Source organism: Acinonyx jubatus, chromosome C2, assembly GCF_027475565.1.
Source record: "Acinonyx jubatus isolate Ajub_Pintada_27869175 chromosome C2, VMU_Ajub_asm_v1.0, whole genome shotgun sequence".
In the NCBI taxonomy this organism is placed as follows: domain Eukaryota; kingdom Metazoa; phylum Chordata; class Mammalia; order Carnivora; family Felidae; genus Acinonyx; species Acinonyx jubatus.
Window position 1 is genome coordinate 130,303,406 of NC_069384.1, and position 25,117 is coordinate 130,328,522.

A 25,117-nucleotide genomic window follows, 5' to 3' on the forward strand; every position below is an offset into this window, starting at 1 on the left:
CCACATCAGGCACCCTCAATATCTAGCAACCCTAGAATTCCATGTAGTGCCCATTTCTGCCCTGAAGCTGGGCCCAAGTTAGAGGCCTGGGGGATAGAGCCATGAAGCCAGAGGAAGAGCTCCCAAAATCATAATTTCTTCACTATCTATATGGAAAAACTTCTCATCCAGGGTGAACCTAGACCCCTCATTTCATATTTGCATTGAAAACATCAGCTTTAATTGTTGAGTCACCACGTTTCAATGCACAAGAGTCGTAACAGATGACAAAGACTCAGTCCCACGGCAAACTCACTGCTTTCTCACCATCATCTGCTATGTCACAAAATATAACACAGATTGCAGTGAGCAGGTATCACACACAGTTTCACACCAAGTGACTTAGTCAAAATACCTTTATTTTTACACTGAGTAGCATGGATTAAATATCACATTAAAAATTTCCAGACCCCCACTTTGACTAACACTTCCATGTTCTCTTAGTGACAACAAGAATTCAAGTTGCAACTCACTTCCAAATTAGGTTTTATTCACTGCTTCCATTGAGTTTTCTTTTGCTACAGAGCCAAAAAAAAAAAAAATTGTTTTTTAAGTAATACTGTAGGTACAATTCAAGTTTCTTTTCCATTCAGTTCTAAGTCCTTGACATACTTGCAGGAACCTTTTAGTTAGTCTTTTAACCACTAGAATGCAGTCCTTCTCAAGTGACAAATCATCTGGCCCACGTCCTCGCTCGTAGGAAAACATTCAGGGGTTAGGAATCCGACCAATGAGATTGTAGAGTGAGCTACATAATTTATGAGCCGTGTGGTACTGTCTCGGGAAAGGTAATGTCATTTTCGTCAGCTCTGAAAACAGAAGCAGCTGCAAGGCCCTACAGGGGTGTTGGGACACACCGGGCCTCGCACTCTTCCTTAGTTTGGAACCGGTTCGCGTTGCCCCCGCAACTGCCATACCAGAACTGTTGGCAGGCCTGCTTCTCCTTGTCATAGTACCATCTCAGGGTGTAATTCTGGCACTCGCCTTCCATTGGATCGAGGGAACAAGGGCCTGCAGCAAAACGAATGCAGAGAGAGCTGAACTTCCTGCGTGAGCCTGACAGCAAAGGAACGATGGTTTGGAGACACAGACTGGGAATGAATCCTAATCTCACCCCCAACTGGCTGTGTGAGCCTGAGCTTATCCTCTCTGAGCCTCAATTTCTTCAACCGTAAAAGCAATTTAAAAAAACCCACATCCCAATGTTTTTATAAGTGTATGAAAAGTGCAATACAGTTGTAACTATCATTTTGCTCAGTACCTGGCATATGGAATGCATGCTAGACAATGTAGAAATGAGTGAACGAATGAATGAATAAAGCTTTCTGATACCAAGAAACTCCTCAGTTGCTTATAATACTCATCTCCCTCTTTTTCTTTTTTTTTTTTTTTTAACGTTTATTTATTTTTGAGACAGAGACAGAGCATGAACAGGGGAGGGGCAGAGAGAGAGGGAGACACAGAATCCGAAACAGGCTCCAGGCTCTGAGCAGTCAGCACAGAGACCAACGTGGGGCTCGAACTCACGAACCGCGAGATCGTGACCTGAGCCGAAGTCGGCCGCTTAACCGACTGAGCCACCCAGGCGCCCCTCTCCCTCTTTTTCAAACCGTATCAATCCCTTGCCTAATCCCAAACCTCCAGCCATCTAATGGCCTAGCAAAAAGGCAGCTTATTTATTATATAGTATACCCTGACACTTGCCCAAGAAGTTAAAATATCTCTTCTAAGAAAAACATGATGTTTCTGGAGAATAAAATAGTATTGAGATCAACAAGTTACAACAGAGCCAGATTTGAGATGCCCTGAATTTTAAATCAGACGCTAATTTCCCCACGTATGTAACTTGTGCCTTCCAGAGAGAACCAATTTCCTTGGGTACACTTGAAGTCACAGAAAAATATTCCTGTCTGAGTTCGACCATACAGTATAGAATAAACCATGCTCCAGATGGTTTCCCCTGGGTCTTCCAAGCACCACCAAATAAAGAAGATAATGTCTTCAGAAAGCAAGGGGCTAAAATTCATTGTCTGTTCCTTGGAAGACACCTCCCATTGGCATAATCAGCACAGACTAGTTTTCTTGAAGGAGTGATCAGATGTGCTGGACCCAAGGGAAAGAAATATACTCTTAGTAGGGTAAAGATTTGATTATGGAAATTGTCCACGAGAAGCAAATGCTTCTCCAAAACTTGTTGGAGTCAACAGGAAAACACTCCAGTGGCGAACTTTTGGCTGTACTCTGTAGATTCAATAAACAGACTTGCGGCTCAGCAATCAGCTGGTGCCCTCTAATTTAACAAGCCAAGGACTTGTTTAAACCAATCATTCATAAAGCAAAAATAAACTACTGGGGCTTCATCAAAATAAAAAACTTCTTCACAGTGAAGGAAACAATCAACAAAATAAAAGGCAACCTATGGAATGGGAGAAGATACTTGCAAATGACATATCTGACAAAGCGTTAATATCCAAACTATGCAAAGAACTTTTAAACTCAATACCCAAAAGACAATCCAAGTTAAAAACTGGGCAAAAGACATGAACAGACATTTTTCTAAAGAAGACATACAGATGAAAAACACATGAAAAGATGCTCAACACCACTCATCATCAGGGAAATGCAAATCAAAACTACAATGAGAGGGGAGCCTGGGTGGCTTACTCAGTTAAGCATCTGACTCTTAATTTCAGCTCAGGTCATGATCGCACAGTTCATGAGATCAAACCCCACGTTGGGCTCCATGTTGATAGCACAGAGCCTGCCTGTGACTCTCTCTCTCCCTCTCTCTCTGGCCCTCCCCCATTCACATACAGGTGTCCTCTCTCAAAATAAATAAAATAAACTTTAAAAAAAACTACAACGAGGGGCAACTGGGTGGCTCATTCAGTTAAGTATCCGACTCTTGATTTCAGCTCAGGTCGTGATCTCACAGCTGGCCAAGTTCAAACCCCACAGTGCAGAGCCTGCTTGGGATTCTCTCTCTTTCCTCTCTCTCTGCCCCTCCCCCCCAAAATAAATAAATAAACAAACAAACAAGCAAACAAACTTTAAAAAACTACAATGTGATATCACCTCACACCTGTCAGAATGGCTAAAATCAACAACACAGGAAGCAACAGATATTGGCTTTTCTGCCAATATCTGCCAATTTCTACTGAGAAACGGGAACCCTGTTGTACTGTTGGTGGGCTTGCAAACTGGTGCAGCCACTCTGAAAAACAGTACAGAGGTTCCTCAAAAGTTAAAAATAGAACTACCCTACGATCCAGTAACTGAACTACAGATTTGAAGGGGTACATGTATCCTAATGTTTACAGCAGCATTATCAACAGTAGCCCAATTATGGAAAACCCAAATGTTCATTGACTGATGAATGGATAAAGATATGGGGTGTGTGTGTGTGTGTGTGTGTGTATGTGTGTGTGTGTGTGTATACACACACACATATATATACACATATATATATACACATATATATACACACATATATATATACACATATATATACACACATATATACACACACATATATACACAAAATATATGTGTATATATGTATAGTGTGTATATATAGAGAGTGTATATACACAATATACATATATATAATGGAATATAATTCATATATATATATAATGGAATATAATTCAGCTATCAAAAAGAATAAAATCTTGCCATTTGCAATGACATAGATAGAGTTAGAGAGTATGATGCCAAGTGAAATAAGTCAGAGAAAGACACACCATATGATTTGACTCATATGGAATTTAACAAACAAACATAAAAAGGAAGAAAAAGAGAGGAAAACCAAGAAACAGATTTTTAACTACAGAGAACACACTGAGGGTTGCTGGAGGGGAGGTGGGTGAGGGGATGGGTTAAATGGGTGATGGGTATTAAGGACACTTGTGATGAATACCGGGTATTCTACCTTAGTGTTGAATCACTAAATTCTACACCTGAAACTAATATTACACTGTATGTTAATTGGAATTTAAATAAAAACTTGGAAGAAAAAAAATAAACAGATAATTCACTTCTCTTAGTGACACTGTGGCTTTTGCCTTTAAAACCCTACCCTTGCCTTTAGTCTGGGAGACAAAGGCTGCTTCTTCTAGATTATACTTCTAGAGCAGTACCATCCAGAACTTCCTCCAATGAGGGAAATGTTCTATCTTTGCACATAAATACCTAGTGTGTACTGAGTATTTGAAGTGTAGCTATTGCAAGTAAGAAAGTGATTTTTTGGTTTTATTTAATTTCAAATTATTTAAATTTATTTTTTTTAATGTTAATTTATTTTTGAGACAGAGGCAGAGCGCTAGCAGGGGAGGGGCAGAGAAAGAGAGAGACACAGAATCTGAAGCAGGCTCCAGGCTCTGAGCTGTCAGCACAGAGCCCAACATGGGGCTCGAACTCACGAGCCTTTGAGCTGTGAGATCATGACCTGAGCTGAAGTTGGCTGCTTAAGCAACTGAGCCACCCAGGCACCCCCAAATTATTTAAATTTAAATAGCCAATTTGGCTAGTGGTTGTTCTGTGCACCTAGAAGTGAGTAAATCTTTGATGCTTTATCTCTGAGGTATTCTTTGTAACCTAACACTCAGAGTCTTCAGTTTTATTCTATCAGTAGGATATGGCATGGGGGGCAATGAGTGTTACCCAAGCAATTAGTGCTAGCCCCCCAATTTTACATTTACATTATTTTCACCATGAGTATTAACTTTTGTCTTATTAGAAAGATCCAACAACAGCATTACTCAAACAGGTCCATAAAATCCAAGAATGAAGGGGAAAAAAGGGGGAGAGAAAGAAGTTTGTTGGACAGGTATGGGTCTGTCTCCTATATGTCTTATCATGCAGTCCTATCTGCAGGGGAAAAAAAAAACACAAAAAAAATAGACCTGTGTGCTTTGGAGAATACACTGAAATTGAAAATATACCAAGAGCAGCCTTGTTCTGTGAAAAGAGAGGATACTCATTTAATTCTTCACAAGTAGGTGCAATAAATGGTTGCCGGTGTTATGGCAGAATTTAACTGAAGATGCAGGGACACAAAGGAGGCTATGAAAATTTAATATCTCCCTGGGCCAGAATAGACTCTAAGTAGAGGTGAAACTTGAACCGCATAGTCAAAGGTGAGTAGATGTGGTATAGGTGGACACTGTAGAGAAGGGCAGGTGAGAGTGAGCACCTCCATGGCGGCTCGGGATAAATAACAGGGCATCAGGTGCAAATAGTGCAAAAGGCATCTGCAGGGGAGTGGCAGCCAATGAGGCCCCGGAGGACCACAGCAGGGGTGTGATCACAGAGGCATGTGTCCCTTACCCCGGCACGGAAACATTGTTTACTAAACGATGGGGAAATACAGAAGAAGAGAAACGGCATGGCCACATGTGCAGGAACATCAGAAAATGAACTTGGTGCTCAAACTGCAAGTGGAAGCAAGCCAAATTGGAAGAAATGAGACCAGATGGAGAACTCCACAGTTACACTTGAAGTGAAAGCCAAGCTGTGGGGAGGAAGATGCAGGAAAGAGAGATGGACCTCGGAGATGCCAAGGAGGAAGTCACACCAAGATCTGGTCACCAGCTGGAGGTGGGAGGCGAGGAGAGAATGAGAAGCGTGATGTTTGGGTTTTGACTTTCCATTCCTGGGCTGATGGTGGTGCATTCCAGTAAAGGAACAGAGGAGGAGAAGGAATGAATGGGAAAGACAAATCCAGCTCATTTAACTGAATTTGTTTGAGACGACTGAGGGCATGTGCCGTGGTGCAATGTGGAGGGTAGGTGAATACACTGGTCTGTAGCTCAAGAGAGTGAAGGTAGAAGATACGGATTTGGAGCACACAGGGGAGAGCCGAAGTCATGGCAGGAAAGCTCGCCCCAGGGCATGTGCGCAGAGTGCTCAGGGGGCTGACCGCAGCCCCCGGGGGAGAGTATTGCGGGTTCACCATGAAATTAACTAAGCCTAAGCTTCTGGGCCCTCCACCTGCATAATCCTCTTCTAAAGAAATACTCTTTGTACTGAATTGTTATAATTTTGTTTTCTTAAAGAGAGGCTTAAATGTAGGCGTTGTGTAAACATCAGGTTCCATGAAACCTAGACCCCCGCTTCGAGGATGGACCCGGGGGGGAGGAGCCCACAGGATAGACCAGTCGGGAGTGGAAGACCAAGATAAGAATGCTATATCTGAAGCTAAGAGAGGATGAGGTTTGAAGAGGAGGCTAGTGGTTAACAGTCCCCAAGGAACCCAAGTCAGTGGGGCTTGAAAGAGCCCTTTGGTCTTTCTCGACAGTTTGGAACATGCTTGAAGACAAGGGCTTGCTCTCTTCTCTGAGTGGACAGCTGGAGGAGAAGGTGTGTGGCCAGGCATATGGGATGTCACAGGAAGTTGTACCTGGCCACCTTTATTTCTTTTCAAAGCAAAAAAAATCATAAAAATAAAATAAGGGCATCTGCTAGAGGAAGGGACGTGGCAGAAGGAGCTTGGGGAGGTGGTGAAGGTTTAGGGTGCCCTTGGAATGCATCAGGAGAGGAACTGACCAGAGCCACGTTACAGAGGGGTGGGAAATTTGGGGGGACTTCCGGCCTCAGTGTTTGGCTGCGAATGGGATCGGATTCGATAACCAGTAAGCTCTCCTCCATCTCTTTCACTTTGAACGTGAGGGATACGGAGCCTTAGAGCAGTTGTCACACTTGTTTGCTCAGTGGACACACTTGTTTGCTCAGTTTGCTAAGTGGGTAAGTTCCACACCCAGAGACCGTGACTGCATTGGTCTGGGCTGAGGTCTAGGCATTGACAGTGTTTGGATTCCAAAGTGGTTCTGGTGTACAGCCAAGACTTAAAATCATTGCTTTAGTAAGATTACCTGAGGATATTATATACTGAAAATATAATAACTGACAAGGTAAGTTCTTCTATGCTTAATGTTCAGCCTAAGGAGGTGAAACGTTGCTGTCTATGCCAGGAGTCCCAATTCCTAAATCTGTCTGGTTTTGTTATTTCCCTTTGGACATGTGTTTGCGTTAGAATCCAAGAGGTAGGACATACCATTGACATCTTAATAGCTAACTTGTATCCCTCTCTGTGGCAAACACATGCATTATCAAGTTTCACTCTTCAAATAATCCTATGAAGTAAAGATTCACATAATCCCCATTTTACAGATCAGAAAACTGAGCCACAGAAGGATGAAATAATTTTCCCATGGCCACCTAGCTAGTAGCCCCAGATGGTAAGCCATCTGGGCACATTCAAAACTTCTAGACCATTATCTTTCATTTAACCTAAGTAGGGCTGACCCCACCACTCACTAGAAACCTCTTTCAGCTATCTTGTCCCTGCCTTTTCAAAACTTCAGAGTCCCACCCCACCCCATATCTCTTTCCAACGTGTTCACTGTTTTGCTTACCTTGCTGATTCTGTGGAATCATGGCATTTGCATTACTATCTGCTGTACTCAAAACTGATGCTATTTTTCTATTGTTTTAGATGGATCCAAAATGTTCCTTAAACTTGGTCAGTTTATATGTAGCTACTCATAGAGGAAGGAACCTTCTACTTTCCTTCAAGGTCAGGAGGATGTTCACCACTTCTGCAATAGATCATTGCTTCTGGCAATGAAGTAAACACTTCATAGGGTCTGTCTGATAATACTCCCTGAAAAAACTGCTGTTCAGCTCCACCTTTACAGTCAGAGGAAAGTTAGCCTTCATATGTTTTCTTCAATTAATTTCTTTGGTTGCGTACATGAATTTGTGCATTTGAAAGGAAAAAGTGTATTAAAAGCCAAAATTTGCATGTGAACACAGTGCACAGGAATTAAAAATAAAAACAACCGAAGGAACAAGGAGTAGTTTGGTTGTTACCATAGGCAGTACCTGAATTTCTTTTTATCCCGGTTCGTTTCTGTTTTGCAGGCATTTCTTGTTCATTTCCTTCAGCATCATGTATATTCTTATAATTTTCTAGTGCTTCTTGCTGAGTTATAGATTTCACTGTGGCTTTTCTATTCTCTCGGAAAAAGTCTGTCATTTCAAGTGCTTCCAAATCGTCAGCAAAGCCAGATATGCCAACCTGGCCCTTGGGCAACCTGCACAGAGACAATCCATCTCAAACTGCAAAACTGAACCACAGGAACTGGAAGGTTCAGTTCCCAGTTGACACTGGCAGGCTCAATAAACTGTAGGTTTTGAGCATTTCCTGATGACTTCAGTATCCAATTAGCTATGTTCTCAGGTTTGGACAAATATCAAAATAATATGTTTAGCATTATTAATTTTGCCTCTGAGACATGGTATGAGGGGCTGGCAGGGTGTAGTAGAATGAGACTGTGTTATTTTTTGCTTTTATATACTGATGGGCCCTTTAAATTTTTTATATTGTCCCTATATTACTCTTAACATTAAAAAATAAGAAAACCCAAACCATTTCAGAGTTGTCAAACACAGGAGCATCCTTGCCCCTGTGGTTTGGGTCAGGTCAAGGACTGGCATTGCCTGTGACCTTTCTTTAGGGACAGAGTCTCCTGCAAGGGACAGAGATGTGACACAACCTCAGCTCTGCCTTCAGCCTACCTCCTGGGAGACCTAAATGACTGCAGCAGAGTGTCCCCTCGGTTCGGGCCCCCACATTTTCTAATGAGCTCTGGAGATGGGTACTGGTTTGCTCCACCTACAAAGAAAATAAAAAATTAAGTCAAGTCAAATCAAGCATAAAATAACATAAAACTTAAAAATAACATAAGCATTGGGGCGCCTGGCTGGCTTGTTCGACTTCAGCTCAGGTCATGATCTCACAGCTCGTGAGTTCAAGCCCCGCTTCTGGCTCTGTGCTGACAGCTCGGAGCCTGGAGCCAGCTTCGGATTCTGTGTCTCCCTCTCTCTCTGTCCCTAACCCACTCGCATTCTGTCTCAGTCTCTCTCAAAAATAAATAAACACTTAAAAAAATTTTTTAAAAAAATAACAGAAGCATATAGTAAAATAAAGCATAAAAATAAAATGTTGTCCATTAAGACATAAAATTTTAAAGACAAAATAAAATCAAATATGCACTAAAACAAAATAAAAAGCATCAAAAATAAAAATAAAATCTAACAAAACAAAATCCCAAAAGTCCCTGACACAAAATGAAAAAACTATATATATAAAATAAATTCAAATAAAGCATAAAATAAATACTAAAATACAAGCAAAGAAAAACAAAAAAAAACCCATAAAATTCATTCTATCCCATAAATAATATAAAATAAAATCGAATATAAAAGAATATACCAAAACATAAAATTAAACCTAACAAAATAAAACATACAAAAACAAAATGAAATTGGAACAGACTAGAAAAGTGATTCCCTCCGCCTGCTTCTCCCTCAGAGTCACTAAGCCACCAGCCGTCTATTATAATTCTCTCCTGTACCTACTACAAAGATAAGGAATCTGAAATTCAGAGTGTTTCTCGATGACTTTCTAGGGTCACACAGCTCACTTGTGGTAAAGCCAGGACTAGCACCAATTCACTGATCTTTGTACTTCTAGAATCCAAGAGGCACAAATGCTGTCAGTACTTCTAAGATGTCCATTAGCTTCTCTTTATTCCTTCAGTGATGAAGGGGCAGGCATCCCTCAAGGCCCCAATGGGATGTCATACCCCCTTATAAATGCAGAAGCGAATGTCGCCCTGTAAGGAGAGCAAGAAGGCCTGATGTGTCACAAGGAGGCACCCTGCACATGAGGTGTCTTAGACTGCACGTTGGTAGACAAAGCCCAACAGAAGCTCCTGGAAAGGTGATCGTGATAATACCCACACCCAACCCTAACGCTCTGCATTATCGTGCTAGGGACACAGGAACCGGCTGTCTATGAATTTGGTTCAACTAGTTCTGACTGGAGGTAGGGATACTAGGACAGGAGGCGGGGAAGAATCTGGGCCAGGACCCACTGGCACAGTGCCCCTTCATCTTCCCTGCTGGCTTCATCCACCCAGCCTGAGGTGGAAGACCCGGGACATCCGTCCTGTGTCCCCAGTTCCTGGAAAGTCTCTGAAGACCTCTGAAAATAAATGTCCTTCGCTCTTATTATCCAAGGTGTGGTCCATGGACCGGCAGCACTAGCATCACTGTGAGCTTATTAAAAATGCAGAATGTCAGGCCTCAACCGAGACCGACTGAGTCAGAATCTACATTTTAACATGATCCCTGGGAGACAGATGTGCACGTTAAAATTCAAGAAGCACTGTTATATGCCACTGGATTCCAGACTTTATTCCTGGATACAGAATAACTATAACTATGCCTTAAATTTGTACAACACTGGGCTTTCAAAGCCCCTCCACACCCATATTTGAATGTAGGCTTCACAAATAAGGAAGAGACTGTGATCCTCATTTGGGTAAATGAGAAAATCAAAAGGTTAAGCAGAAACCTGAGGCCTCTCGGCCACCAAGTGAGCCACCAAGCCAGCACCAGGCTTGGCACGGTGTCAGGGCAATGATAGCTCAGGGTTTTGAGGCACGCCTCAGCAAGGTGAAGGGTGCAATGGGTGCCTGCTCTCCCAGATGCCAGGCTCTGGTAAGTTCCTCTCCCCACCCCACCCAGAGCGTCCCCAGTGCTTACTTTTTAGGAGGCTCAGGAAGGCCCGGGTGAACCCCTGGGCATAGGCTACTTCTGGGCCTGAGACGCCCTCCAGGCGCAGCAGGTGCTGCTCAGAGGGGAGGCTGGCCACGTCAGTCAGCTCCGCCAGCTCGTGGGCCCCTACACCGGGGCCCAAGGCCAGCACAAACACAGTGATGCCCTTGCACTTGGCCTCCAGGGACAGAGTCCTTAGCTTCTCCCGGTCCCAGGCGCTGGTCTCGCTGGCCACGATGGGGAAGAGGACCTGCACCCGCCTGGGCAGAGGGGCTGCCAGGAGCACCTTCTCCAGAGTCCATTCCAGGGCGTGGCCCAGGGCGGGAGCTCCCCGTAGAGGGCCACCGGCGGCCTCGCGGAGGTGCCTCTGCATCTGCAGCCGGTGGCCGTAGGAGGTGAGGTGGAAGCCCTCCAGCACAGGAGGTTGTCCCGCACCTGGCCAGAAGCCTGGAGTTGTGTGCATCACCAGGGCCACGCGCGACCCATGGGGGGACGTGCTCGGCTGTGCGGCCACCTCCAGATCGCCGAGCATGGTGTCCACTAGACTCAGGGCGGCACGGTACACGTCCTCCCCAACGCCATAGGAGCTGTCCACCACGAATGCCACGTCCATGTCTACTGCCAGGGGTCCCGGCACGCTCGCCGTGCACTCTGGGGCTGGTCTGCACTTGTCTGGGGAGGAAGCGCCAAGAGAGGCTGGGGTTACCAGGCATCCCTTTCTTTTCCATGCAAACACATTTCCAGCCTGTTGGTAAGAATAGTTGCTGCTGAGCTCTACTAGCATTGTGTTAACAAGGCAAGCTGATGGGCCCTGTAAGTAAACGTGCCCATTTTTCAGAAGAAAGGATTCAGAAGATCTGATCCCACACTTAGAAGTTTTTTAACCACTAAGCCACAGCATTCTAATCTCTAGGTTCACAGACACCTGCCTGGTTCAGTCCTGGCTCTCTTACTTGGATGAATTATCCAGCCTTCTTCCTGCCTGTTTTCCTTATTTGTCAGATGGAGATAACGATAATAATAACAGTACCTACCTTATGAGGTTGTTTGTGAAGTTTAAATTAAAAAAAAAAAAAAATGAGTTAATAGATGTAAGTGCTCAGAACAATGCCTGGTGTATGTAAGTGTTCAAGCTCAATAAATACCAGCTAGGTTTAAGCTTCTACAGGAGAAGGAACTGAGGCCCCCAGAGGCCATGTGTCAAACGATTTGATGGGTGTGAAAGCAGCTCATCAACTGTAACATATTCTACAAATGGCGGTTACTGTATTTGACTCGACCGAGTTCTCAGAGCCAAATGTCCCATGGCAGTGTTTGGTCTAAGTGTGGATCAAGTAGAGGGAAAAATTAAATCTCCTTTCAATTTCACCTCACTCTGGCCCCAGATACTATGGGTGTGGATGACAGCCCTTCACACTTGGGCATGCATGGACTTTAGTACAAATTTCTCTCTGGCACAGATTAACATGGGGTGCAGGTACAGTGATGAAACCTGGAGACCCAGAGACACTGGATGGCTTGCCAATATCCCACCAGTGGTCAATGGAAGTTCCAGACTTAGAGCCCAGGACTCTTTTAATTTAATTTAATTTAAGTATTTTTTAGAGAGGGAGGAGGGGCAGAGGACGAGGGGGAGAGAAAACCCTAAGCGGGGCTCCATCTCACAACCATGAGATCATGACCTGAGCCAAAATCAAGAGTCAGAAGCTGAACCAACTCAGTCACCCGTGTCCTCCTAGAACCCCGGACCCTTGTGTCTAGCTTCAGAGGTCTGCCTTATACACTAAGGGGTCACTAAGTAAGGAACACAAGCCCAGCCATCTACAGGAGCCTGCCAGCACAGGTAAGAGCAGATCAGGGATAAGACAATAGCGATGAAAGGGACTATGGGGCACTCACAGATGCCTGCCCCATCAACAGAGGTCAGGCACAACTCGGTTTGGGCTGACTGTGGCCACAAGGGAATGCGGTGTGTGTGTGATTCTCAAGATGATTCCTAAGAAACAGTGATTCCCAGATTCTAAGACTCTGCACATATCAAGCAAATACACATCTGCAGAGCAGACCTGGCCTGTGGCCACCAGTTAATTCATCCCATTCTAAAAACATCAGTCCTATCAGAAATACTATCTGGGCTTACCATAACACAGAGTGCAGCGGGCCATGTGTTCCACATCCTGTGGACTCTCGGTCTCCCACACGAACACATGAAATCTGTTGGATCCATCCACCTAATCCAAACACATACGCAAGGTTATCATTAGCTGAGTTAAATTTCCAGCCATGCTGTTCATGCTTTTCCCAATTCCGATGAGAAGGACATTAATATGATATTTTTAGAGAACATGTATAATTATATACATAATTAGAATTTGGTATTATCTATTACAGTCATTTATTGCCATTTAGTTCTCCAGTTCTAAACTGGATATGAGACTATCATTGCTGTGGGTACGTGCAGGTCTTCAGACTCCCAATGTGTGTAAAACTCAGTCAATGTCATGTCGTGTTGGAATGAAGATCAGGGAGTTGAAGTTTCGGTCATTTATAAATTCCATACATCTGGAGCTGCCCACAGTATGCAAGATGCAGTGTGCTGGGAGTTACAAACACGAACAGGCACACCCTTCATGGTGGTGGTGGCCATATAGGTAATACAGCATTAAAATACAAAGAGGTAGATACCATAAGGGAGGCCTTTCTAGCATATTCCTGGTGTTTAGGGCTGGTACATGCCCAAGCCAGAAGCCAAGAGTGAGGAGCAATCAGGGAAGGGTTTGGGGGAAGGCAAATATGTTTATCTCTTTCCTTCAACCTTTCCAATTATGACTAATTTAATAACTGATATCAAAGCTTAAAAGCAAACTATTAATAAATCAAAACAGTGATAATGATAATAATAATAATAATAAATCATCCAGCAAAGTCCATGTGACAACTGGTTATTAACAAACCATTCCCTCTTCTTCTTAAGGCCACAACTAGACTACATTTCCCACACTACCTTGTAGCTATTTAAAAAAATTTTTTTAATTAAAAAAATTTTTTGAATTTAAATTGAAGTTAGTTAACATATAGTATAATAGTGATTTCAGGAATAGAATTTAGTGATTAATCACTTACATATAACACCCAGTGCTCATCCCAACAAGCACCCTCCTTACTGCCCATCACCCGTTTAGCCCATTCCCTACCCATCTCTCCTCCAGCAACCCTGTTTATTCTCTGTATTGAAGAGTTTCTTATGGTTTGTCTCCCTCTCTGTTTTTATCTTATTTTTGCTTCCCTTCCCCTGTGATCATCTGTTTTGTTTCTTAAATTCTATATATGAGTGAAATCATATCATATTTGTCTTTCTCTGACTTATTTTGCTTAGTTAGCATAATACTCTCTAGTTTTATGCACATTGTTGCAAATGGCAAGATTTCATTCTTCTTTTTTTTTATTTAATTTTTTTTTCAACGTTTATTTATTTTTGGGACAGAGAGAGACAGAGCATGAACGGGGGAGGGGCAGAGAGAGAGGGAGACACAGAATCAGAAACAGGCTCCAGGCTCTGAGCCATCAGCCCAGAGCCTGACGCGGGGCTCGAACTCACGGACCGTGAGATCGTGACCTGGCTGAAGTTGGACGCTTAAGCAACTGCGCCACCCAGGTGCCCCAAGATTTCATTCTTTTTGATCACAGAATAATATTCCATTGTGTGTGTGTGTGTGTGTGTGTGTGTGTGTGTGTGTGTGTGTATACACACACCACATCTTCTTTACCCATTCATCAGTCAATGGACATTTGGGCTCTTTCCTATGATTCAGATGTTATTCCTTTTTAATGAGTCACTGAGTTCTCTAAATCTTGTGTCGTGATTTTTTTTCCCTTTCTTTCCCTCTTTTTTTCCTGCTTCATCGTTCTCCATAATCTTATCTTCCATATGCTGATTTGCACTCTGCTTTGTCCATCCCTGCCATCAGGGCATCTATTCAAGGTTGTATCTCAGTTATAGCCTTTTTAATTTTGGCCTGACTAGAATTTCTTTCTTTTATCTTTGCAGAAAGGGATTCTCTGGTGTCTTCTATGCTGTTTTCAACCCCAGCTAGTATTCTTATAATCCTGGATTTAAATTCTAGTTCAGAAATTCTACTTATATCTGTGTTGATTAAATCTCTGGCCATCACGTCTTCCTGTTCTTTCTCTTGGGGTGAATGCCTTCATCTTGTCATTTTGGAGGAAGAAAAAATTAACCAAAAAAATTAAATTAAAAAATCAGAAACAAAACAAAAATATCAATTAAGAAAGCTAGATCCTAGGTATGTTTCAGCCTGCTGGTTGAAAGAAGCTTGATAGAGAAAAAAGGGAAAGGAAAGAGAAAGAAAAATAAAGGAAATTTTTAAAAATTAAAAAACTATATATGTAGTAAAATAAAGAAAATAAAATAGAATAAATTTTTTAAAATTGAAAATAAAATAAATCAAACAAAAAATAATTTGTTCTTTCTGTATCCAAGAAAGAGAAAGAAAACAATTTAAGCAAAAACAGAAGGAAAGAAACTGAATAAACAAACCAGTAAACAGAATGAAATTCAAATGTAGTTACATCCAGTTTCCCCTAGAACTGAAACTATGAACCACTCTATAATCCATACACTAAGCAGGTGGAGGGATTTGTGCTGGTCTTCTGGAGGATGTGCCTGGGGGGCTCAGTTGGGTGGGGCTTGGTGTAATGTCTCCATTCTCCACTAGGAGGCACTGCTTAGCTTACTGAGGTGGGTTCGTGTGCATGCACACATGGGCGTACAGTAGATATGAAAATGGCTTCACCCAGCTCCTTAGCCTCTGGTGCCGGAACTTCACACTCCCATGGACCCGCTGTGAAGCATCCCTCCCCTATCTCAGATGGGGTTATGTTTCAAAACCCCACACTTCAGAAACCCCTGAAGCTTGGACCCACACCAACTCTCTGGGGGAGGGTCTCAATGGCCGAGTGCCACCTTGCCCCAGAAAGTGCTCATGCAATTGCACAGTGGCAGAGATTCAGAGATTATGGCAAATCATAACACACAGCCAGTGCCAGGTTTCATTGTACTCTGGCATCTTTGTCCCAATACCAGCAAATGTGGCTGCTCTCTGGGGTCCATTGGGACCTTTGCCTGTGAGGAGGCTGTATGGTCTCTACCAAATGCACTCCAACCAGGAGAACCACTTCTCCAACCAGCAGCCCCACTGCCTGCTCCTGGGGATTTGCCCTGCTTCCTCAACCAAACACTACCAGGCACTGAGCTTCAAACCTTCAGGCGCTGCTGCTCTTCACTGTTTATATACTGGTGCTATTGAAACTCTCTCTTTCTCTCCATCAATGGTTTTGGGGAACAGATTTCTTGTTTAGTCACCTGCAAGGGTTTTCATTCTTTCTCTCTCTCCAGTTACTTTTGGGGGGAGTGTTTTTCTTGCACGATCCCAACGTGCCACACTCTCCCCCTTTCTCTTTCTCTCTCTGTCCTCTCTGTCTACAAAAACAGCTCCCTACCCTCTGTGGCTTTTCTCTCCCAATTCACCTCTCCACACCATGTACCTGCCAAGTTCTATGGCTCAAGTTATGCAGATTGTTGTGTTAATCCTCAGATCAATTTCACAGGTGTTCAAAATGGTTTGGTGATGATCTAACTGCATTTCAGGGATGAGAAAAGCTCAGGGTCTTCATGCTGCTCTGCCATCTTAACTCCTCCCCACCTTTCCTCGTAACCAATTGGACCACGACTAGGGTCTAGCCAATGTCTAGCAAGCAGATGGATGCCATTTCTAGTGCATGCACATCTGCCAGTCAAATGTAGATGGTCCAGAAAAAGGTTCTGAGGACCTTGGGTATGGTGGGGACATTCACAGGAGCCCAGGTGCTGAAATGGGTCCATAGCACAAAACGCTCCTGTCCTCCAATGCACATCAAAGGAATTGCATTATGCCAAAGGGTGGCATAAATATTACTTTACTATGATAAGCCACTGAGACTTAGGCATGAATGGTTCCACAATTAATCTTCTCTGACAGATGCAGATTATTTCCGGGACTTCTAACTCGTGATAAAATTAGGAATACTTTCAGATTATTTCTCTCCAGATGTGAGGTGGTTGTTAGGTTAGTCATATCCATCCCATTGTCTGCTCTCTGCCAAACCATGAAGGACAGTGGCCACTGAGGAGAATCTCCTCCTCCTTCATCCCTGTGGCCAGGACCAAGCAGGCTCTGGACCCTGCTCTGGAATCGAGGGCCTAAGGTCTAGGGCTAACATCATGTTACTTTGGAAAATAATTTTCTGTAACGTGTACTCCTTATAGAGCTCTTCACTCTTTTTGTTTGGGACTGCAACGTATCCCAAACTTTATCTCTCAGAGTGAGCTTACTTGAAAGAAAATCCCATGTGGAGAAAGAAATATAAAGAGTTGGACTTTTGTTCGTGCTAATGTAACACAAAAAAAAAACCATGGAAACTTTACTAAGACTCTTGAGAAGAAAGGCAAATGCATCTTCTCTTCTTCCTCACATGGTTATACCTTTTGCTGAATTAGAAATTCACATTAACCAAGATCAATGAAACAGCTACTACATAAAAGCCTTAACAAGCCACGTGGCGATACAAAACTGACATAATCACACCTTCAAAGAGCTTAAAACCTAACAAGAAGGAGAGAAAAACAATTTTCAAGAAAGAGATCTATTGATATGTTTTAGGAATGTTCATTTCAAGAGCAAGGGATAGAGGGAGCCTGATGCAGATAGCGACATCTAGCACTTTGGGGAGAATGAGTAGGATACTTACTTAGCAAAGAAGCGGGCAAAAGTATTACAATGTGGAGGAACACCATGTATGAAGGCCCAGAGTAGACAGTGGTTGCCTATAGAATTCTCCCCAGTGTTCCCACTCCCCAGAGATTAGAGAACACCCACCTCCAATGTGCAGCTACACAGCATATGTGAAACCCTGGAACCCCCTCCCCTGACAGATGGAGGAAGCTGACATGAAGGAAAAGTGCAGCGTTGCCAAAATTCGACATTCTGATTTACTCCAAATGGTCATCAGATCTGAATACTGACCAAACCAAATAAATCATCAGGAATTAAAGAGAAGAGCGTAGGCACAGATATGACACATTGATGGCTTTACTGGAATCCACAAGAGACAATGTGAAATGCTTCTGAAAGCAGGACCCATAGCAGTGTTCCAGAAGCTGTGAGAGGTCCAAAATCATCCTAGGAGTATCAATTTTATGCAGTGTTGTGGGGAAATGCTAAGTTAGTGTATATTATTTTTAAACCACAGGAAACCTCGGTGAAGTGTATTACAAAATGCAGGATTTGTGTGGAATTTTAAGATACTATGAAAAACTTCAAAGAAATTCAAACATCTCCCCAAGTTTGACCCATGGGAAGGGTCCTCTGCCATAGTTGGCTGTGTGACCTTGGACAAGCCTCTGGCCTCTGATTCCTCAGCAACAGAGTTTAGGATCTGAATGGATGCCATGGGATTTCTTTCTGTTTCAATACAGCCTGGTCTTCAGTTACAGTCTTCTGTATTTGCCTCATGTTCAGGACACTGTGTTACCTTTTCAACTCTGAGCAACTCAGAAGATATAACTATTTCATCTCTTGTATGCTTATTGGAAAATTACCAAATTCAACTGAATTGGAATAGTTACAAACTTACATCTTTTTAAAAACTTTTCTTAGGGAGAATAATTTTATGGTCACGCTTAAAATTTTTCCTGTTCTTAAAATAAAATTGTGGGAACAAGTACACAAAATCCAATGCAAGTCCACAGGGAAATATGATTCAGTATAGATCATCTGTATGTAGTTGTTATCAATGAAAAATTAATTACTTTGAATTTGGACTTGCCAGCATGGTCCTTGATAAGGTGAATGAGACAATTCCTGGGAAAGCTTAAGCAGAGAAACAGTATAGGAGGGAATCCAGTAGAAAGAGAGGAAAAAGTTGGCTCTATGATCCTTACTACAAACTCCCATCAGCACCAGAGTAGGAAATTTCAAATATAGAGTACCTTAAACACTAAGTGATCCGCTTGGTGGGCAAAGCTTTACAGTGGTTTAAATTGACACCTTTGGTGATTCTCTCAACCAGCCTCCTGAATGCCCGGCTGTGGTCTGTTGGGATTAGTTGTGTACAAAAGACAGGGGTGTATGGAGGAGAGAAGACATGGCATGTGGATTTGTATTAATGTCCTCTTTTGTTTCACAGACAGATATTTTTTTCAAAGGATCCAGACAACCTTCAAACCCTAGCCCCAATGTTAAAGAAGTATCCATGAGCCCTGAGCTGGAGAGATCCACAGGGTTTGATTCAAGTTTCAGCTGCTGTACTAAGCTGCCAGGGTCATGGGACAATGTTTCTAGAACTAAGTTGGGGGAGGCTCTTGGCTTGGACAGATGGGAGTAGAAGAGAAGGAACCAAGTGCTGGGAAGGAGGATTTGCTTTGGGCAGATGGGGAGCTAACTTGACCCTAAGGAGGGAGAGCTGGAAACCATCTGGCTTCCAGTTGAGGCAAGGACTTGGGGAACAAGAAGGGGAAACTAGACAAATTAGGGAAGGAGACAGAAATAGAAAAAGAGAATCATCATGTAACCTGTGACAGACTCCAGGAGGTTGAGTCCAACCCCAACTCCTCGCAGTCGGCATGGTCCCATCCCACCCCAAGACTGCTATGAAACAGCTGCCTTCTTCTGGACTCCCCAGGGGTTGGCATTAGATAGAATGGGGTGTCAGGTGGCAGAGTGGGACTTGGGAACCTGATAGATTGGAATGCAAATTCCAGGATTATGCAGTTTAGAACATGTTGCTTTCAATCTTTTTTTAAACGTTTATTTTTGAGAGACAGAGATAGAGCATGAGTGGGGGAGGGCCAGAGATAGAGGGAGACAAGAATCCGAAGCAGGCTCCAGACACTGATTTGTCAGCACAGAGCCTGACATGGGGCTCGAACTCACAAACCGTGAGATCATGACCTGAGCCAAAGTCGGACACTTAACAAACTGAGCCACCCAGGTGCTCCAGGAACAAGTCGCTTTACCATTGACCTTCCCTTACCTCATCTGGGAAATGTAGATTATCATTATTAACTTGTGTGATAGTTATGAAGATTAGGCCAACACTCCTCAAATTTAAATGCCCATGCAAACCATCTGCGGATCTTGTTAAAAATGCAGAACCTGGAAGTAAAGGAAGATGGCGGCGTAGGAGGACGCTGGGCTCACCGCGCGTCCTGCTGATCACTTAGATTCCACCTACACCTGCCTAAATAACCCAGAAAACCGCCAGAGGTTTAGCAGAATGGGGTCTCCGGAGCCAAGCGCAGACGAGAGGCCCACGGAAGAGGGTAGGAAGGGCAGAGAGGCGGTGCGCGCTCCATGGACTGGCGGGAGGGAGCCGGGGCGGAGGGGCGGCCCGCTGGCCAAGCAGAGGCCCCGAGTCTGGCTGGCAAAAGCGGAGGGGCCTGACGGACTGTGTTCCGACAGCAAGCGCGACTTAGCGTCTGGGAGGTCATAAGTGAACAGCTCTGCTCAGAAAGCGGGAAGGCTGGAGGACAAAGGGAGGGAGAGCTGCTGAGCCCCCGGACGACAGAGCTCAGTTTGGTGGGGAACAAAGGCGCTCGCCAGCGCCATCTCCCCTGCCCATCCCCCAGCCAAAATCCCAAAGAGAACCAGTTCCTGCCAGGGAACTTGCTCGCTCCGCGCAAACACCCAACTCTGTGCTTCTGCTCCGGCAGCGGATCTGACTCCTTCCCGCTGCCACAGGGCCCCTCCTGAAGTGGATCACCTAAGGAGAAGCGACCTAAGCCTGCCCCTCCTGCCCCCGTGCACCTTGCCTACCCACCCCAGCTAATACGCCAGATCCCCAGCATCACAAGCCTGGCAGTGTGCAAGTAGCCCAGACGGGCCACACCACCCCACAGTGAATCCCGCCCCTAGAAGAGGGGAAGAGAAGGCACACACCAGTCTGACTGTGGCCCCAGCGGTGGGCCGGGGGCAGAGGTCAGGTCGGACTGTGACTCCGCCCACCAGCTCCAGTTATACACCACAGCACAGGGGAAGTGCCGTGCAGGTCCTCACCACTCCAGGGACTATCCAAAATGACCAAGCGGAAGAATTCCCCTCAGAAGAATCTCCAGGAAATAACAACAGCTAATGAACTAATCAAAAAGGATTTAAATAATATAACAGAAAGTGAATTTAGAATAATAGTCATAAAATTAATCGCTGGGCTTGAAAACAGTATAGAGGACAGCAGAGAATCTCTTGCTACAGAGATCAAGGGACTAAGGAACAGTCACGAGGAGCTGAAAAGCGCTTTAAACGAAATGCAAAACAAAATGGAAACGACGACAGCTCAGATTGAAGAGGCAGAGGAGAGAATAGGTGAACTAGAAGATAAAGTTATGGAAAAAGAGGATGCTGAGAGAAAGAGAGATCAAAAAAATCCAGGAGTATGAGGGGAAAATTAGAGAACTAAGTGATACACTAAAAAGAAATAATATACGCATAATTGGTATCCCAGAGGAGGAAGAGAGAGGGAAAGGTGCTGAAGGGGTACTTGAAGAAATTATAGCTGAGAACTTCCCTGAACTGGGGAAGGAAAAAGGCATTGAAATCCAAGAGGCACACAGAACTCCGTTCAGACGTAACTTGAATCGATCTTCTGCACGACATATCATAGTGAAACTGGCAAAATACAAGGATAAAGAGAAAATTCTGAAAGCACCAAGCGATAAACATGCCCTCACATATAAAGGGAGACCTATAAGACTCGTGACTGATCTCTCTTTTGAAACTTGGCAGGCCAGAAAGAATTGGCACGATATCTTCAGTGTGCTAAACAGAAAAAATATGCAGCCGAGAATCCTTTATCCAGCAAGTCTGTCATTTAGAATAGAAGGAGAGATAAAGGTCTTCCCAAACAAACAAAAACTGAAGGAATTTGTCACCACTAAACCAGCCCTACAAGAGATCCTAAGGGGGACCCTGTGAGACAAAGTACCAGAGACATCACTACAAGCATAAAACATACAGACATCACAATGACTCTAAACCCGTATCTTTCTATAATAACACTGAATGTAAGTGGATTAAATGCGCCAACCAAAAGACATAGGGTATAAAAATGGATAAAAAAACAAGACCCATCTATTTGCTGTCTACAAGAGACTCATTTTAGACCTGAGGACACCTTTAGATTGAGAGTGAGGGGATGGAGAACTATTCATCATGCTACTGGAAGCCAAAAGAAAGCTGGAGTAGCCATACTTATATCAGACAAACTAGACTTTAAATTAAAGGCTGTAACAAGAGATGAAGAAGGGCATTATATAATAATTACAGGGTCTATCCATCAGGAAGAGCTAACAATTATAAATGTCTATGCGCCAAATACTGGAGCCCCCAAATATATAAAACAATTACTCATAATCATAAGCAACCTTATTGATAAGAATGTGGTAATTTCAGGGGACTTTAACACCCCACTTACAGAAATGGATAGATCATCTAGACACACAGTCAATAAAGAAACAAGGGCCCTGAATGATACATTGGATCAGATGGACTTGACAGATATATTTAGAACTCTGCATCCCAAAGCAACAGAATATACTTTCTTCTCGAGTGCACATGGAACATTCTCCAAGAAAGATCATATACTGGGTCACAAAACAGCCCTTCATAAGTTTACAAGAATTGAAATTATACCATGCATACTTTCAGACCACAATGCTATGAAGCTTGAAATCAACCACAGGAAAAAGTCTGGAAAACCTCCAAAAGCATGGAGGTTAAAGAACACCCTACTAAAGAATGAGTGGGTCAACCAGGCAATTAGAGAAGAAATTAAAAAATATATGGAAACAAACGAAAATGAAAATACAACAATCCAAACGCTTTGGGATGCAGTGAAGGCAGTCCTGAGAGGAAAATACATTGCAATCCAGGCCTATCTCAAGAAACAAGAAAAATCCCAAATACAAAATCTAACAGCACACCTAAAGGAAATAGAAGCAGAACAGCAAAGGCAGCCTAAACCCAGCAGAAGAAGAGAAATAATAAAGATCAGAGCAGAAATAAACAATATAGGATCTAAAAAAACTGTAGAGCAGATCAACGAAACCAAGAGTTGTTTTTTTGAAAAAATAAACAAAATTGACAAACTTCTAGCCAGGCTTCTCAAAAAGAAAAGGGAGATGACCCAAATAGATAAAATCATGAATGAAAATGGAATTATTACAACCAATCCCTCAGAGATACAAACAATTATCAGGGAATACTATGAAAAATTATATGCCAACAAATTGGACAACATGGAAGAAATGGACAAATTCCTAAACACCCACACTCTTCCAAAACTCAATCAGGAGGAAATAGAAAGCTTGAACAGACCCATAACCAGCGAAGAAATTGAATCGGTTATCAAAAATCTTCCAACAAATAAGAGTCCAGGACCAGATGGCTTCCCAGGGGAGTTCTACCAGACGTTTAAAGCAGAGATAATACCTATCCTTCTCAAGCTATTCCAAGAAATAGAAAGGGAAGGAAAACTTCCAGACTCATTCTATGAAGCCAGCATTACTTTGATTCCTAAACCAGAGACCCAGTAAAAAAAGAGAACTACAGGCCAATATCCCTGATGAATATGGATGCAAAAATTCTCAATAAGATACTAGCAAATCGAATTCAATGGCATATAAAAAGAATTATTCACCATGATCAAGTGGGATTCATTCCTGGGATGCAGAGCTGGTTCAACATTCGCAAATCAATCAACGTGATACATCACATTAACAAAAAAAAAAGAGAAGAACCATATGATCCTGTCAATCGATGCAGAAAAGGCCTTTGACAAAATCCAGCACCCTTTCTTAATAAAAACCCTTGAGAAAGTCGGGATAGAAGGAACATACTTAAAGATCATAAAAGCCATTTATGAAAAGCCCACAGCTAACATCATCCTTAAGGGGGAAAAACTGAGAACTTTTTCCCTGAGATCAGGAACACGACAGGGATGCCCACTCTCACCGCTGTTGTTTAACATAGTGCTGGAAGTTCTAGCATCAGCAATCAGACAACAAAAGGAAATCAAAGGCATCAAAATTGGCAAAGATGAAGTCAAGCTTTCGCTTTTTGCAGATGACATGATATTATACATGGAAAATCCGACAGACTCCACCAAAAGTCTGCTAGAACTGATACATGAATTCAGCAAAGTTGCAGGGTACAAAATCAATGTACAGAAATCAGTTGCATTCTTATACACTAACAATGAAGCAACAGAAAGACAAATAAAGAAACTGATCCCATGCACAATTGCACCAAGAAGCATAACATACCTAGGAATAAATCTAACCAAAGATGTAAAAGATCTGTATGCTGAAAACTATAGAAAGCTTATGAAGGTAATTGAAGAAGACTTAAAGAAATGGAAAGACACTCCCTGCTCATGGATTGGAAGAATAAATATTGTCAAAATGTCAATACTACCCAAAGCTATCTACACATTCAATGCAATCCCAATCAAAATCGCACCAGCATTCTTCTCGAAACTAGAACAAGCAATCCTAAAATTCATATGGAACCACAAAAGGCCCCGAATAGCCAAAGTAATTTTGAAGAAGAAGACCAAAGCAGGAGGCATCACAATCCCAGACTTTAACCTCTACTACAAAGCTGTCATCATCAAGACAGCATGGTATTGGCACAAAAACAGACACATAGACCAATGGAATAGAATAGAAACCCCAGAACTAGACCCACAAACGTATGGCCAACTCATCTTTGAGAAAGCAGGAAAGAACATCCAATGGAAAAAAGACAGTCTCTTTAACAAATGGTGCTGGGAGAACTGGACAGCAACATGAAGAAGGTTGAAACTAGACCACTTTCCTCACACCATTCACAAAAATAAACTCAAAATGGATAAAGGACCTGAATGTGAGACAGGAAACCATCAAAACCTTAGAGGAGAAAGCAGGAAAAGACCTCTCTGACCTCAGCCGTAGCAATCTCTTACTCGACACATCCCCAAAGGCAAGGGAATTAAAAGCAAAAGTGAATTACTGGGACCTTATGAAGATAAAAAGCTTCTGCACAGCAAAGGAAACAATCAACAAAACTAAAAGGCAACCAACGGAATGGGAAAAGATATTTGCAAATGACATATCGGACAAAGGGCTAGTATCCAAAATCTATAAAGAGCTCACCAAACTCCACACCCGAAAAACAAATAACCCAGTGAAGAAATGGGCAGAAAACATGAATAGACACTTCTCTAAAGAAGACATCCGGATGGCCAACGGGCACATGAAAAGATGTTCAACGTCGCTCCTTATCAGGGAAATACAAATCAAAACCACACTCAGATATCACCTCACGCCAGTCAGAGTGGCCAAAATGAACAAATCAGGAGA

General features: G+C 43.0%; 1 protein-coding gene across 4 annotated transcripts in view; it reads right to left on the reverse strand.

Annotated features, from left to right (window-relative positions):
* Positions 1–377: 377 nt before the first annotated feature.
* The window catches only part of LOC106971588 (collagen alpha-4(VI) chain-like), a 123,546-nt gene continuing 98,806 nt past the window's right edge, over positions 378–25,117 (reverse strand). The window contains exons 33-37 of one of the 4 annotated variants that reach the window (XM_027061869.2): positions 12,806–12,896; positions 10,654–11,337; positions 8,620–8,716; positions 7,924–8,135; positions 378–1,050 (exon numbers count right to left, since the gene is read on the reverse strand). In XM_027061869.2, coding sequence (XP_026917670.2) covers positions 875–1,050; positions 7,924–8,135; positions 8,620–8,716; positions 10,654–11,337; positions 12,806–12,896 — 1,260 coding nt within the window. In that variant the 3' untranslated portion in view covers positions 378–874. The remainder of the gene's footprint in view (positions 1,051–7,923; positions 8,136–8,619; positions 8,717–10,653; positions 11,338–12,805; positions 12,897–25,117) is intronic. The other 3 variants (XM_027061871.2, XM_027061870.2, XM_053221467.1) reach the window with 3 other exon arrangements.